The following is a 17,652-nucleotide window of genomic DNA, read 5'->3' on the forward strand; positions in this document are numbered from 1 at the left end:
AGCATCCCGGAGTTACCGCTTCACTGTTGACATTGCGGGAATGAAGCTGCCAGTTGAGGACTTGTGAGGCATCTGTTTCTCTAACTAGACACTCTAATGTACTTGTCCTCTTGCTCAGTTGTGCACCAGGGTTAGCTAACACAACGTGCCGTTGGAACACAGGAGTGATGGTTGCTGATGACGCTGTCATGACGTTGGCCTGTAGGTACGTTTTATGACCCCCCATAAATACCTTTCTCCCTTTCCTCTCTTGACTCTGCTGAAGGACTCTTGAAAAGCCTTTGTTAAATATAGAGAGTCGGGGAACATCAAAAGGTGGGGGAAAGGAACCATATTTCGGTAATCCAACCAGTTGAAAATATGCATTGGTACTTAATGAATATGATGTCAGTTCGGTTGTCATCTGAGACATTCTTATTAATGACAGGACGACATAAACTGTATCCTGGAAAGTCTACACATTATAGTTATCAGATTCACATGGAATTGTTGTGCAATTTAAATGTTTAAATATGAAACTATTTGTGAAAAGATTAAATGTAATTTTAGCTTCCAAATGAGAGAATTGGGTTTTCATGAGTGAACTATGCTCAACTCAGTGGCCCGCCCATGTGAACAGACATGGGTTGTAAACTATGAAACACACCCATCTCTCCCTCCACTATATAAGCCCTTTACGAAAATATAACTTTCTGTTCCGGGTACATTAGGGCGACGGTCCGATGTCAGAAGCATTCAGATAATAAGCTGTTCCGAGGACGTGAGGACGACGGTTCCACGTTAAAAGGACTAACATGTCAACTACAGAACTAAGCCAACCTCAGTGTGAGCTTTGGTTGCGAATGGTATGAACTTTGAACTCTTATTCACTACAGAAGTGATACCTCCTAGCCGTTGAGTTAGCAGCGGCCGCTGTAAACGTGGGCTAGGAAAGGACGGACGACCTATCCCGTCTACCACACAACGACGTTACTACAACGTGCACAGTTTACCACCAGAGACACTCTTCAAAGGACAAGGAAGATCTCTTTTGGGCAACACGGCCTTCCATCTACCACCAACCTATTGAAGCGCAGCTCAGAGTAAATATTTATTGCATTTTCCTTTTCCAAATGGGCGGTAATTTAGATTGCATAAGAGACTGTATTTACGATAGCATAGCTTCTCCCTTTGTTCCTCAGTCTTCCCGCTCTTTCACTCAAACCCAACCCCCTTTCCTTTGTCTAATCAGCCGTCATATCGGCTCCGTCCACCAGGGACGTTTTCTGTATGACATAATTTGCATTCTGTGTATTTGTAATTCTGTGATTAGTTAGGTATTTAGTAAATAAATAATTAAACCAAATGTTGTATTGCTGATTCAACTTGTTAGCCAGGGTTCGTGAAGATAACCAAGAATTCTACGATGTTCAGATGAAACTGAAATAAGGTGACGATTAATATTGACTGCTATTGATGTAAAATATTACTAGGTCTTTAAGAGTTTATTCGGAAGATAACAGCTCTATAAACATTCTTCGTGGTGCCCCGACTTTCTAGTTAATTATCTACCTGATTAGCTTAATCCGGTAACATTAATTACAGAGAAATGATTTTTATAGAATAGCATGTCATATCACTTAATCCGGCATAGCCAAAGACACGACAACGCCTATGTAGATATTCCATAAAAAATCTGCCGTTTCCAGCAAGAATTGTAATTTACAACATTAACAATGTCTACACTGTATTTCTGATCAATTTGATGTTATTTTAATGGACAAAAAATGAGCTTTTCTGTAAAAAACAAGGACATTTCTAAGTGACCGAAAACTTTTGAACGGTAGTGTATATAATTTTTTTTATTTAACCTTTATTTAACTAGGCAAGTCAGTTAAGAACAAATTATTATTTATAATGACGGCCTACGCCGGACGATGCTGGGCCAATTGTGCGCCGCCCTATGGGACTCCCAATCACGGCCGGTTGTGATCCAGCCTGGATTCGAACCAGGGTGCCTGTAGTGACGCCTCAAGCATTGAGATGCAGTGCCTTAGACCGCTGTGCCACTCGGGAGCCCAAAAAGTATACTAGGCGGTGTCAGAGGAATGCCTAAAAAATTGTCAAAGACAGTTTGTTCTCTCTGCTACCGCACGGCAAGAGGTACTGGAGTGCCAAGTCTAGGTCCAAAAGGCTCCTTAACAGCTTCTACCCCCAAGCCACAAGACTGCTGAACAATTAATTAAATGGCCACCCGGACTATTTTCTTGACACCCCCCCTTTGTTTTTACACTGCTGCTACTCGCTGTTTATTATCAATCCATAGTCACTTTACCCCTACGTACACGTACAAATTAACTTCACTAACATGTGCCCCCGCACATTGACTCGGTACCGGTACCCCGTGTGTATATATAGCCTCATTGTTGTTATTTTATTGTTACTTAAAAAAAATGTTTACTTTAGTTTATTTAGTAAATATTTTCTTAACTCTATTTTCTTAAAACTGCATTGTTTGTTAAGTGCTTGTAAGTAAGCATTTCACGGTAAAGTCTACACCTGTTGTATTCGGCGCATGTGACAAAGAAAATTTGATTTGATATAGTATTTATCCCATTGATAGTTGTTAATGACCTGTGTGGTGTGTGTTTTCTCTCTCTGTGTGTAGTTTTGATGAGCTAGCCTGCCTGGGAGAGTCGTGCTCCCTTTCTGAGCTCACCCTGGATGGGAACCCAGTAGCCCTGGAGACATGGTACAAGCAGGCCGCCCTGCGCTGTGTGCTTCAACTCAGACAGCTGGACATGAAACGTGTCACGGTAAGACATACGCTCGGTACAACACTTTACAGAATCCTTGAAATTACCACATGCTTGATATCCATAGGCATAAAAGCTGAATTGCCCGTCAAACATGATGTCATTGTATTCACACTACATACGAGACACTTGAGTTCAGAGGTTCATGCATTTGAAAGCTGTTAAACAGGCAGGCAACACCCAGGTCTGAGCTTGTAGGCTACATGAACCCTGAGGTACCACACACACACCTTATGGAGGTAATGGCCCTGCAGCCAATAGGATGGGCAAGTCCTCCTGAGATCAGAATCTGATTTGCACAACTTTCCACAGATGAGCACTCGCTCTATGTGACTGGTAGTAACATCGTTTGAGATATAACATACTTGCTGTCAGTGCCAAGGCAGGCAGATATAATTTCTGAGTAAAATAAGGGTTAAAGCTGGCTGCAGTTGTGGAGGAGCTGAACTCCTCTTGCTTTGAGCCAGAATAGAATCAATAGATGCCAGGAAACTGTTACCGTTGCTCCTTGTGGGATATCTGTGTCAACACAACAGACTGGGTTTGTTCTGGGGGAAATGAACAGTGTTAATGACTAATTTTCAGCGCTATTTCAACTAATGATCTAGTCTACTAATTAGTGGGAAAGGATGACAATGCATTATTGATGCTATTACACATAGCCTAGTTGTGACAGCACTTAAGGTCCTCTGCTCAAACTGATTTGAGCCCTTATTGCATAGAACTTCCTTCCATCTCATATTGCTCAAATAAACAGCAAACCTGGTTTAAAAAAACAGATAAAGCAACACCTCGCCTCTCCTCTCCTCTCCCCTGACCTAGATAGTTTGTGTGTATTCATTGATATGTAGGCTACGCGTGCCTTTAACATTTTTTTATTACATTTACATTTTAGTCATTTAGCAGACGTTCTTATCCAGAGCGACTTACAGTAGTGAATGCATACATTTCATGCATTTTTTGTTGTTGTTGTACTGGCCCCCCATGGGAATCGAACCCACGACCCTGGCGTTGCACACACCATGCTGGCATTGCAAACACCATGCTCTACCAACTGAGCCGTAGTTATGTCCTTAAGCTGTTCTTGTCTATTGATGTTCTGTATTATGTCATTCTGAATTATGTTTCATGTTTTGTGTGGACCCCAGGAAGAGTAGCTGCTGCTTTTGCAACAGCTAATGCGGATCCTAATAAAATACAAAAACACAACATTTCACATACTGATTTAACTTTTTTGTTACAAAGTATTTTTGATCAAAGACCTTCCCTTATAGAAAAAACATTATGCAAAGGGTATGAAAGATAGCACTTTGATTCTGGAGCCATGGCAGCATTTTCAGTCAACCATATCAAGGAATCCTTTCTCAACCGAATCGTCACAGAGTTACCATCGCTTAACATCCCCTAGAGCTTAACTGGCAGTCTCAGATTGTGTCTGCTGGTGCGTTGCATGCCGGGAGCTCTGCCTGGCACACCCAAACAGCTGGGCTCAGTTCAGATGAGGTTGCAGCCGAATATCAGACAGACAGATAATCCTGTGATGCAGCAGGAGATGCTGTCTCTCCAACTGGTCCTTCCTGCAGAGGGAAAACCTGCAGCCGACATATCAGACATTATTCTGACTTTGCCTCTGTCTCATGTTGAATAATTCAGTCTCATCCATGAATGGAGCAACACCCTGATTGTGTTATTGACCCTCTTTTCTGCAGGAGGAGGAGAGACGTATGGCCTGCGTCACGGCCCGGAAGGAGGATGAGAAGAAGAGGGAGAGTCACAAGCAGGCCATGCACAAGGTACCTGACTTTCCTTATGTTGACTCTCTGTCCATATTTGTGTTTAACATACTGTACTATACTGTTACTATCGCAGATATCTCGCCATGTTGACTGACCAATATGTTCTTCTGCTCTGACATATATAAAACTGATGTTAGCTGGCTGATTGTCACATAAGATGAAAAATTCCACAATGATAAAGTGGAATCCAAATAATGTCACAAGTCATTGATACGGACTGAGCAGACTAGCTGGTGAGAGTTTAAGTCATTAACCAAATATTTTACATATTTTGTGGCGTTTCATGTGTTATATAAGCTTTTCTGTCGGATGCATGGCAACAATATAATTAACCCATACAGATTTAATTTGTGGAAAGTGCTTATTTGGACAATAACCAAACTCCTTGGCCCTCAATGCTGTTTGTTAAAAAGTTTTTACATCCAAAACATTTCTTGTTTATTCATATGAAGAGCCAAAACTAGTCAAAATATGAACATGCTTATCATCTGCTAGCCATTAGGGTTTATAATGAGTACAATAGGATGTTAGGTGTGCTTTTGTTTAAACTCATTGCACATGTAACATACACTCAATAGCCCCTTGTAGACAGTGGATGAGGATGACTAATGTTGTGGGAGTTAGACTATAAGTGCATTGTTTAAGGAGAGGACAAGAGGGCCATTTTTGATGTTGAACAATGTATTAAATCATGTATATCAACTTGTATGATATGCTGTCATATGTCTGTAAGCAATTTCTGTTGATGCTGAGGTACCGGTAAGCAGTTATCTCAGATGACACCTAAAGCGCTCTGAGGGTTGCTCCTCAATGGCCACTAATTCTTAACTACTTGAAATGCACTGTGGTGTTCGGTTGTCATGTAAAGAGGAGTCATCTGCTTTGCATTAACCGCCCAACCATGAGTTGATCAATGGGAGCATTATAGTAGGGAGATGAAGGCTCAACCCACTATACCCCAGTAACCCTGCATTTATGTAGCTTGGCTTGGTGTCTTCTGTTTAGAAATAAAAGTTTCAAATGTTTAGATTTTGACAGTTAGGTTTCCAAGGGGACTCAAATAACAGTGACTGTAGCTACAATTCTCAAAGTTTTTCAATCCACTTCAATAGTCATTTGTCTTTTTCCTCCATGATCTTTTCCCGAACTGTTCTATCTACAGGGTTTCTAAGTGCTCAGTTCCTCTTGTAGAATATCAGATCCCACCAACCTTTGTTTGAGACTGGTTATGGTTTCAGTTAAAATGACCAAAACATGCTTGTTCAATCATTGTGTATCTGTACTGTACCTCTATGTGTTAGAGAATGCATACTGTACTGTATCTATACTGAACAAAAATATAAACGTAACGTGCAACAATCTCTATGATTTCGCTGAGTTACAGTTCATATAAGGAAATCAGTCAATTGAAATAAATTCATTAGACCCTAATCTATGGATTTCACATGACTGGGCAGGGGCGCAGCCATGGGTGGGCCTGGGCGGGCATAGGCCCACCCACTTAGGAGCCTGGCACATCCACAGGGGAGCCAGGTCCAGCCAATCAGAATGAGTTTTTCCCCTTAAAATGACTTTATTACAGACAGAAATACTAATCAGTTTTATTATCTGTCCGGCCGGCTGGTCTCAGCCGAACGTGGAGGTCTTTGGCTGGCGTGGTTACATGTGGTCTGCAGTTGTGAGGCCGGTTGGACGTACTGACACATTCTCTAAAACGATGTTGGAGACAGCTTATGGTAGAGAAATGAACATTTAATTATCTGGCAACAGCTCTGGTGGACATTCCTGCAGTCAGCATGTCAATTGCACACTCCCTCAAAACTTAAGACATCTGTGGCATTGTGTTGTGTGACAAAACTGCACATTTTACAGTGACCTTTTATTGTCCCCAGCATAAGGTGCACCTGTGTAATGATCATGTTGTTTAATCAGCTTCTTGATATCACGTGGATGGATTATCTAGCAAAGGAGAAATGCTCACTAACAGGGTAATGGAACATTTCTGGGATCTTTTATTTCAGATCATGAAACACTTCACATGTTGCGTTTATATTTTTGCTCATTTTATTCTGTATATTGATGTGTGTGTTCCTGCCTTCCTGCTGCATTGACTGATCCATACTGAGAAATCAGCAAGGAGTCTGGAGGAAGTTTAATTGCCTGTGTGTAATCCAAGCCAGCTAATTGAGCTAGTTGAGGAAATAATGATAACTGGAATGCTCCGTGAGGGTTCATGTAGTCTCAGAATGATCCACTATCAATCCTGTTTGCCAGCCGTCCCCTGTGTGTGGGAGTGGAGCATTCCATTCCATACCTGTGCGTATCAAAACTCAACTGAATAAAGGCAACAACAAAAAATGAAATCGAAGAGAAAGAGAGAGAGAGCTGCATTCTTCCTTGCTGCAGGGTGGGGATGGCACAGAAGTACTGCTGCTGCCTCTGCTACAGTCAACACAGATTCTGCTGCTGCAGTAATGCTGAGACAGTTGTTGAGAGATATGGGGCATATACAGTACAGCACACACAAATTGTACCTTGTTATTACAGACAGAGCCTTTGTAACTGTAACCGAGACTAGGTATTGGTAAGATAGGCATGTTTATAAGTAATGTAAGCTAAGTGACAGTCTATCAGTTAGAATAACATATTAAGTTTTATTTTTTGAAGATAAACAGTACATGTGTATTTGTGTTCATAGAGTCCTGCTCATGTTGCGCCTCAGCAGTTCTACACTCAACTTGGACTCAAGTCTCAGGACTCCTCAGTGACAAGCAAGGTAGGTGGAATATCTTTGTAGGCTGTAGCAGGAGAGAGATTTCAGTTTCATAATATCATCCTGTCCTCTGTGTGCCCTGCTGAGGACCAATGCCAACTGAACCCTGCTCTGTTCCTTGTGTGTGCACGCGTGTTTGTGCATGCATGTGTGCTTGTGCATGTGTGTGCGCGTGTGATCGTGTGTGTGCCTGTCTGCGTGCGTTTATGTGTGTGTGCAGGAGAAGCGGCGTCTGGCCATCCGTAATGCAGCACTGCAGTGGGAGGGGGTCAGAGCCTGCCTGGAGCTCCCGGCTCAGAACGGAGCCAAGGAGGAAGTCAGCCCTGAAGCAAGCCCCGCCCACAGTCCCGCCCAGACCAATGGCCTTGCACTGGAACCTTCTCCGGATGAGCAGCTCAGGTAACGTTAGGGGGGGAGGGGCCATGCATAGGGGTGGCACTTTGGGCTCTGGAAGACAGTAGTTATAGTTGCAGGACTGTTATAGAGGTATACATAATATGTTTTCTGTTCTGCCAGACGGGTGAGTCCGGTGTCGGCTCCGGACAGGCCAACAGGGGGCAGTGAGACCCGGATACGCTCCACCAGTCGCCCCAACAGTCCTCGAGACCCCAAGTTGGTACTACACCACACCCAGGAATACATACACATCACAGGAGGTTGGTGGCAACTTAATTGGGGAGGACAGGCTTGTGGTAATGGGTGGAATGGTATCAAATACATCAATCACATGGTTTCCATGTGTTTTATACCATTCCATTTGCTGCGTTCCAGCCATTATTATGAGCCATCCTCCCTCCAGCAGCCTCCACTGATACACATACTCACAGGGGATAGGATATTGGAATGTAAACATTCTTCCAATGCAAGAAAACATGGTCCCGTTATAATTGTTCACACATTATAGTTATTTCAAGTTTAGCCAATAAAACTGTATGGTTGGAGCACATTTGAGGATTTTGTTTCATTCTCCCGGGTTCCATATGTGTCAGATGACTAGTGTCTACCACAGGTGGCTGGTGGCACCTTAAATGGAGAGGACGGCTCATTGTAATGGCTGGAACGGAATTAATGGAATAATATCAAACACATCAAACACATGGTTTCTATGTTTTAATACCATTCCATTCACTCCATTCCAGCCATTATTATGAGCCGTCCTCCCTTCACCAGCCTCCTGTTGACTGTCTACACTATACACTAGCATACAAAAGGATATCCCTCATCTATAACGGTTCCCTCAATAGAGACATGGTTCCCTCTGCTTTACACACTCAACATTTCACCCTCTAACACTCGTTAGTCGTTACATTGATGATTTTCACAAAACTGCACAGGGCCCCATTACTTAGCTAGCTAACTTTATTTTGAGGTTTAGAGGGTGAGACCGTGTTCTCCATATGGCCATTCCCCCAGCCTGGCCTGGCCTGACCAGGCTTAGCCCCCGTGCTGCAGCCCTGTCACGACACGGCCTACTAGCTGCCACTGATTTCCTTTTCCCCCTTTTCGTTGATTGTGTGCACCTGTTTTTGGTTTGGGCTGATTAGCTGGGCTATTTTAGCCAGGAGGCCCGCCTGCTCTGTGTGCGGGATTGTTTGGTACTGTATTGCTTGTGTATGCACGCTCATTTGTATTTTTGAAGTGCGAGTGCGTATGTTGCGCCGACCTGTTTTTGTCCCATGTGTTTGGGCACGTTGGTTTTGGTGTGCGCTCTAGTTCGCTGTTGGGGCGGCTTGTGTTTTGCCGTTGTGTGTTAAATAAATAACACTACCCTGCATTCTCTGCCTCCTGCTCCTGACTCTGCACCCACTACGCCCTAGCGTTACAAGCCCTAACTTCTCCTGGAGGGACTGTATACCAGGCCTGTGAGTTATAAGGGGTCAGGCTGAGATAGACACTGTGGCTGTGTCAACCACTATTATTATATGTTGCTTTCTTGCTTCAGGATATGAAAATGTCCCGGAAGCACAATCCTTCATGGCCCTAATTCCCTTATAGGCTCACTTATAGCAGTTTGTGTTGCGAAAGGGGCCAAGGCTAGGGCTCAAGTGATTCACCATACGGTGTGATGTGGTCTACTTATGTGTAACCTTAACCGATTTTTATTGTTGTGCACAATTGTTCAATAGGATAAAAGAGAATAACCATTTTATGATGTTTTACATCTATAACCGCTGTAAAAACCGTACTGTCCTTTGTCTAAGTGCAGTTTGTCACCTCTCTGTCTGTTTCATGTAGTTGATGTATGTTTTTGATGCTTGGTATTCACTCCTTTGGGTGTCTTACAGTAGATATTTTACAGTAAATATGCCCATGGGAATATTCCTATTCCTGAAAGTATAAAAGAGGAGATGATAGATGGACTGAGCAGTGATTTATAGATGTGATGTTCTACAGGTATGACCCTCTATCATCTCATGGTAAGGGTTACCAGCCTCTGTGGAGGTGTGAATTTGTGAAAGCTCCATGAAGTTAACAATCAGAGCATGAATGATTTGCTTTATCTCTGGATTGATAGTCTGTCCTGGTCTGGTATATTCTTCCTTAATCCTCAAAAGACAGACAGGGTTCTTTATTCCCACACGCTGGGCAGAGCTGCAGAGCTGGGCCTGTCTCTCTCTGTCCTCCACATCTGGTTCTGCTCTGGGACCGGGGAGGGGGGGCAGAGGGAGCAGGGGGACCCCCTGGTGTGGAGGGTTTTCCTCTCTGAGAAATGGAGGGCCTGGAGGCTGGCCTCTGCTCTGTCCCCACACTGCTTCTGAGAAAAAATAACTGCTGGCGTTCACATGATTAGCTCCATTAGCTCTGGATATGCTATTTGTTGTTCCCTGGGTGTGACCGGCAATGTTCACATTCATCACAAAAAAATCAGCGTGGGACAGTTCACACGTTACTGCTGCTGCCGTATGAAGACACCTGGATCATCGTCTTTGAAAGAGCATGTGAGAGAGGGCCAGCTAAAGTCCTGCTGAATAATTAACAACCACATAAAGATAAATAGATGTGATGCAGGTAGGTTGAATCGTTTGATTTTACTTCCCTTGAGTAACTAGCTTAAAGGAATGTGCCCATTGAAAGTCATGCACCTCATAACTTCAGAACACTTGTCACTGAAAAATTGTGATGTTTGGCACACACAGAGGCATGAACCTTGGCTAACCTTGTGTAATTATACCTAGTTGGCTAGAATTGATGTATTAATGCTGTAAGTGTTTATCAGTATAGTCAATGGCCTTTTCAAGCTCCCCTTTCCACATCAAGCTGGAGTGGTAAATGATAGGGTTGACTGAAATGGGCCCCTGCCCCTCAGCAGGTAAAAGGAAACATATGTTGTCATCTCTGTTTGGCATTAGCAGTCTGACCTGAGCTGGAGAAGAATTAAGACAGGAGCAAATGTTGACAGTGCATTTAGAATGGAGGGAGGAGGGAACCCCTTTTAGAGACACAGTAGTCATGGTGGCCAAAACATGGCTTAACGCTGTAGCTATGTGACCTTTAACCCTGGTGTCCTGAATCTCTCTGGCTCACATTCACCTTTCTTTCTCCTAGGGCTGGAGTCAACTCTAGACCTGTAACCCTGCAGCTTGTTAACAAACTGCTCCCTTGTGTCCCTCTGCAGCAGCAGCCTTGATAGTGGTCTTTAGAATGTCCTGCCATGGTTATTACATGATAATCACAAGTCAATCAACATTTTAATCTCTCCTCTGTTCCAATACACCTTCATGTGTACCAGAATGTTCCCTGTTTCCCACTTCAGCCCTCTCTTTCTGGGTCAGCACACCTGTCTGACCATCTTTGTATCATCTCTTCTTCCTGTTCTTGCTCACAGTACAAAGCCTCTCTTACAGGTTCTCAGACCACTCTCCTTGATTCCTCTCTTTTCTCTGTCTCTGCTTACCTGGACAGCATCTTGCCAGGTCTTAGATGCACTAAAAGGGGCCAGCAGACAGAGAGGAGGGTAGGAGTCATTCCTCAGTCCTCTAGAGAGAGAGAAGTGACCCTCAGGGGATCAGGTTTGGTGTGTGACAACAACGATGGCTTTTTAAAGAAGCCTTGTTTCCCTCCCCTGACTCTGTAACAATCAGCACAACAAGACTTGGCCTATAGGATTACAGCTCCAGGATTAATCCTCCCTTGTGTTTTCTTTTCCCATGATCAGCGGTGTTACATTCTAAAGGGTGTAAAATATGAATAGACTGATTAGGTTGTTGGTGGGTGAACTCTAATGGCTGGTGTGGACTGCTGGTCCGTGGAGCCATATGATCCTCTGGTATGCAGCAGGTCCCCTGAGTGTCAGCAGACTGGGAGGCAGGGAGAGAAGGCAGAGAGACCCAGGGCAGCTAGTGAGGCTCCAACAGGGACAGAGAGATCATGTCTCCCTGAGACTCATCCTGATTCTCTACTCTCACGACTCCTTATCAGGGAAGGGCACTTCAACTGTTGTCACAGAGAATGGAGAGCAATTAGGCAGCATTGAAAGACAAATGTTACAGTCACTTAACTCTGATTACCCTGCTCACTGCTGTTTCTCTCCCCTCCATTGATTGACCCACTTCTTCAGACACATGTAAACTAAGATAGCTTTGTCTTAATGATAGTCCAGAGGATCCTGGAAACGTATGACTATGCCAGGTGGGTGGAGAGTTGGCTGGGTGGGTATTACTTAATGTACCTAGGGAGCCACCATCATGTTCAAATTACCGGTGGGGCTAGGGGGGACTGGGCACCCTCCGTAACAAATCAGGTGCCCATCCTCACAGGTGTGTGTGCTGACTGTCTGTTTCTCTGTGTGTTCCAGGCTCCTTGAGGCAGGGGGTGCCAGCCTGCAGAGCCTCTCCCTGTCAGACAGCCACCTGGCGGAGCTGGATGGGGAAACCCTGCGCCTGTTTGGCCTCGGGGCCCTGGAGGCCCTGGAGAGAGGCTGGGGGGTCCAGACTGCAGGGGCCGTCACTGTCATAGCCTTCCGCTACATCCACTTTGATGCGATCGTGCCAACACTGCCACGCATAAGGGTCAAGTTCCCCAACCTATCTGTGAGAACACATGTTCTACAAATTACATACTGTTCAATAAAGAGTCTTCTCATTGGCTACTATGATATGAGTCATATTCTCACCATGGAAACACATGGTCTCTGTTGGAGTTCTAAACTGAGGGTTCTCATTGGCCAATAGGATACTGATATGGCCACTCATTGACTGGTTTTCTGACTTATTATGGTATGCTCCATACAGCACCTGATTTTCCTGGAGACCAACGTCAGCCGTCTTCCCCAGCTGGCTGCTCTGGCCCAGGTGAGACGTCTGGACCAGCTGACCATCCACCCAGAGGGGAACCCTGTAGTCAGCCTTTCCCTGTGGAGATCCTTCCTCATCTACCGCCTGCACCACTTCAACCTGCACAAGATCAACAACCTGGAGGTCAGGTCCACCTAAACACTCAGAAAACATGTTTTGTCTTTCAGCGTCTTTGTGCTATAATGTTCTGAACAACGTGTTAGCTGATGCCCTTTTTATTTTCCCTTGTGTGTGTGTGTGCGCATGTGTGTGTATGTGTGTGCATTTATATTGGGTGTGTGTGTGCATCAGGTGACCATCAATGACGTGATCTCTGCAGAGCGTCTGTTTGGGACGCTGGGTCATATCGCTGCCACCGAGACGCCACGCTGCCGCCTGCTAGTACTGCTGGAGGAGTCCAGGTGAGCTCCCTACCCACAGCACATGGTAACTGGCACTGACTGACACACACAGGCCGTGTCTGAATTGATTGTATTTTTTTAAATTTTATTTCACCTTTATTTAACCAGGTAGGCCAGTTGAGAACAAGTTCTCATTTATAACTGCGACCTGGCCAAGATAAAGCAAAGCAGTGCGACAAAAACAGCAACACAGAGTTACACATAGGCAAACGTACAGTCAATAACACAATAGAAAAATATATGTACAGTGTGTGCAAATGTAGAACAGTAGGGAGGTAAGGCAATAAATAGGCAATAGAGGGCGAAATAATTAAAATGTAGCATTAACACTGGAGTGATAGATGTGCAGATGATGATGTGCAAGTAGAGATACTGGGGTGCAAAAGATCAAGAGGGTAAGTAATAATATGGGGATGAGGTAGTCTGGTGTGCTATTTACAGATTGGCTGTGTACAGGTACAGTGATCAGTAAGCTGCTCTGACAGCTGATGCTTAAAGTTAGAGAGGGAGATATAAGACTCCAGCTTCAAAGATTTTTCCAATTCATTCCAGTCATTGGCAGCAGAGAACTGGAAGTAAAGGTGGCCAAAGGAGGTGTTGGCTTTGGGGATGACAAGTGCAATATACCTGCTGGAGCGCATGCTACGGGTGGGTGTTGCTATGGTGACCAGTGAGCTGAGATAAGGCGGGGCTTTACCTAGCAAAGACTTATAGATGACCTGGAGCCAGTGGGTTTGGCGATGGATATGTAGTGAGGGCCAGCCAACGAGAGCATACAGGTCGCAGTGGTGGGTAGTATATGGGGCTTTGGTGACAAAACGGATGGCACTGTGATAGACTACATCCAGTTTGCTGAGTAGAGTGTTGGAGGCTATTTTGTAAATGACATCACCGAAGTCATGGATCGGTAGGATAGTCAGTTTTACGAGCATGGTATGTTTGGCAGCATGAGTGAAGGAGGCTTTGTTGCGAAATAGGAAGCCGATTCTAGATTTAATTTTGGATTGCAGATGCTTAATGTGAGTCTGGAAGGAGAGTTTACAGTCTAACCAGACACCTAGGAATTTGTAGTTGTCCACATATTCTAAGTCAGAACCGTCCAGAGTAGTGATGCTAGTCGGGCGGGAGGGTGCGGGCAGAAATCGGTTGAAGAGCATGCACTTAGTTTTACTAGCATTTAAAAGCAGTTGGAGGCCACGGAAGGAGTGTTGTATGGTGTTGAAGCTCGTTTGGAGGTTTGTTAACACAGTGTCCAAAGAAGGGCCAGATGTATACAGAATGGTGTCATCTGCGTAGAGGTGGATCAGAGAATCACCCGTAGCAAGAGCGACACCATTGATATATACAGAGAAAAGAATCAGCCCGATAATTGAACCCTATGGTACCCCCATAGAGACTGCCAGAGGTCCGGACAACAGGCCCTCCGATTTGACACACTGAACTCTATCTGAGAAGTATTTGGTGAACCAGGCGAGGCAGTCATTTGAGAAGCCAAGGATATTGAGTCTGCCGATAAGAATACGGTGATTGACAGAGTCGAAAGCCTTGGCCAGGTCGATGAAGACGGCTGCACAGTACTGTCTTTTATCGATGGCGGTTATGATATCGTTTAGGACCTTGAGCGTGGCTGAGGTGCACCCATGACCAGCTCGGAAACCAGATTGCATAGTGGAGAAGGTACGGTGGGATTCGAAATGGTCGGTGATCTGTTTATTAACTTGGCTTTCGAAGATTTTAGAAAGGCAGGGCAGGATGGATATAGGTCTATAACAGTTTGGGTCTAGACCGCGGCAGCTTTCCAATCTTTGGGGATCTCAGATGATACAAAAGAAAGGTTGAATAGGCTAGTAATAAGGGTTGCAACAATTTTAGAAGGAGAGGGTCCAGATTGTCTAGCCCAGCTGATTTGTAGGGATCCAGATTTTGCAGCTCTTTCCGAACATCAGCTGTTTGGACTTGTAAGAGACGGGGGGGGTGCAAGTTGCTGCAGGGGGTGCTGAGATGTTGGCCGGGATACCCATACTGGAATCCTAAATAGTAGGCCATTAGAGTATGCAAAAAATAAAAAGTATGCGTCATTTTGAAAATCGAGTATACTTTAAATGCCCGGATGTCATGCTCTTTTCAGCTTTAACAACAGCTAATCAATTAGATATGGGGAAATGCTATTGAAATCAATGAATAACGGAAAACAACGCAATCATCATGTCGCGGTCTCAGTATGTGAAAATAGAGTATGTGAATTTCCAAAAATCGATAATGGTTTAAATGCCAGGATGTTATACTCCTTTTGGTTCTTCATCTAGCACAATTAGATGAACACTTTTCCATAATGCATTGGAAGAGGTGGGCTGGGGGTGATAGGCCCTAGTTCTCTTCAAGTAGCCATACAACAAAACTAGGCTTCTTAATTGGGAAGATGCCGAATAGCGAAGCTTCTGCAGTGGTGTTCAAATGTAAGTTAAGTCGTTTTTCTTCTCCTTAAAATTAGTATTGCATCGTAGGATACATCTTTGAAAACAGAAGTAGTTTTAAAAAAAAAAAAACATTTTAAGTGGCTTTCTATTTTCTCATTGAAAAGTGTTTATTGTTCTCTTGGCCTTCGTCAGAGCTTTTAAACTAAATACTAAACCATCTTTTGATTTGTTAATGTGTCGCCACCAGGGACTCAGGATGTGGCTGCGGTATTGATGTCATGTTAGTCAGGCCACTTGAATTGTTTTAGTTTTGTAGGTGTGGCTACCTATTTAATTATTTAATTTATGGATCGTTCCCAATGATAAGTGCTTTAGTTTATTATGTTGCGGTTCTGAATTTGCGACGCACTCAGTTTTCACAGTTTTCTGTGTAATAGTCTTTTTATTTTGAACATTTGAAAGGTTTTGGTGTGTGTACTAAGCTATTTAATTTAACTTATATATGTTACAGCACTTTAGTTTCACTAATAAATATGTTGAAATTTAACCAAATTGTCTGTTTCTGTCTTCAGTCTGTCTTCTTTTTAAATAGGATAGATGGGCTATATGGACCACAGTATAGGTCCAATGTGATAGTCTGCCTGTAACCAGCCTGAGTAGGCCTATAACTCCATTCATATTCTACAGTACATGCTAAATAGTATCCAAGGATGAGTACATAGTATGCAGTTTAAGTATGTAGTATGTAAGTATGCGTATTTGGACATGGCCACAGTCTAGTACCTGGTACCCTGGTACCTGGCACTGACTAACACACAGCGCTCACTCAGGTTACCAAACAAAAACAATAGCTACACTTTAATTACATGTGTTCACTGTACCCTAGAGAACCTGTCTGAGTGTGTTTATGAGTTTGTGTACTGTGTGGGTGTGTGTGTCTGTGTGTACGTATGTTAATGAGTCTGTGTGTGAAGGATAGACAAAGCCTGGCATCGAGGAGCCATAGGGAGTTGGTTGGAAGCGGTCTCCCAGGGGTAGGGTGGGTACCTGGCACCTTCCTCACGTTCCCATTCCTCTCCCCAGCCAACAGCTCTTCAACTATATCACTCCTGGTCACTGAAACACAGCCAAGCAAAGCAAAACATGCCATTGAACTGAAGGGGTCACGCCTCTTCAGCCCTGCTGTAGTGGCGTCTCTCCCAGTGCCCCGAACAGAGCCCTGTCTGTCAGGAGAATACTGTTAAAAGTTAATTGGCAAACAAAAGGCCAACTGCCATTCTGCTGGCTTCCAGTTCCTCTTTAATAACTCACACTCACTGACGCCCGATATAGAAAACGCAATAATATATGCCATTTAGCCAACGCTTTTATCCAAAACGACATTTTTAGGTATGGGTGTACCCGGGAATCAAACCCACTACTCTGGCGTTACAAGCACCGTGCTCTACCAATAGCCGGGAGCTGATCATTCTTTTCAAATCAACAGTGAAACGGTATTCGCTGTGACCTGCTGACATTGTGTGATAATGCATAGTTTTGTCAAATAAATATTTTATATGTATAGGATGGTTGATAACATGAACTTTGACCTTTCCAAAAATACTAGTTGAACATTAACTTGATCTTATAAAGATAGTTTTTATAGACAGGTACAGGGCAGATGAAAAAACTATTGATGTGATGGCCACTCCATGGAGATCAAACATGTAGCCTAAGGTTATTCATATCATAAATCTCCCTACTTTCCTTTTGGCTTGTATGAATTCCTCTTTATGAATCACAATACACTTGGTACACTGCAAAATATGTTCTGAAAAGTTGAATGAGTGCCAGAGCGTTTTGTGTGTAATGTGTATGTGACTAATATATTAGTCTTTGAATGTTTATTTATTTATGCATGTGTGTGTGCCGCAGGTATGTGTAATGTACTGTAAATGTACTGTATATCTCTGTCTGTGTGAGGCCTTGAGATGATAGGCCAGTGCTTGTCTGTCCCTAGCAGCTGCCGTTTTTAGCGTTTGCTGTGAGAAATGGACGAGCATGGCAGTTAGTTCACTTCCCTAGTCTGTCCCGTCAGGTTCACTCTGTACGATTACCCACTACACTCCTGGGCCTTCTAGAGCGGAGCGTGGAAGAAATGTCTGAGTATCAAACAATACTTTACCTTGAGCTGCCT

General features: G+C 43.9%; 1 protein-coding gene across 4 annotated transcripts in view; it reads left to right on the forward strand.

Annotated features, from left to right (window-relative positions):
* The window catches only part of LOC106562345 (leucine-rich repeat-containing protein 49), a 56,987-nt gene that overhangs the window by 34,173 nt on the left and 5,162 nt on the right, over positions 1 to 17,652 (forward strand). For all 4 annotated transcript variants that reach the window (XR_006757539.1, XR_006757540.1, XM_045689289.1 and 1 more), the window contains 8 exons: positions 2,648 to 2,795; positions 4,505 to 4,588; positions 7,290 to 7,367; positions 7,585 to 7,763; positions 7,881 to 7,976; positions 12,160 to 12,394; positions 12,596 to 12,781; positions 12,950 to 13,059. Coding sequence is in view for 2 of the 4 variants with exons in the window: in XM_045689289.1 (XP_045545245.1) it covers positions 2,648 to 2,795; positions 4,505 to 4,588; positions 7,290 to 7,367; positions 7,585 to 7,763; positions 7,881 to 7,976; positions 12,160 to 12,394; positions 12,596 to 12,781; positions 12,950 to 13,059 (1,116 nt within the window). In the remaining 2 variants the exon portion in view is untranslated. The remainder of the gene's footprint in view (positions 1 to 2,647; positions 2,796 to 4,504; positions 4,589 to 7,289; positions 7,368 to 7,584; positions 7,764 to 7,880; positions 7,977 to 12,159; positions 12,395 to 12,595; positions 12,782 to 12,949; positions 13,060 to 17,652) is intronic.

This window comes from Salmo salar, chromosome ssa11 (genome assembly GCF_905237065.1).
Source record: "Salmo salar chromosome ssa11, Ssal_v3.1, whole genome shotgun sequence".
In the NCBI taxonomy this organism is placed as follows: Eukaryota; Metazoa; Chordata; class Actinopteri; order Salmoniformes; family Salmonidae; genus Salmo; species Salmo salar.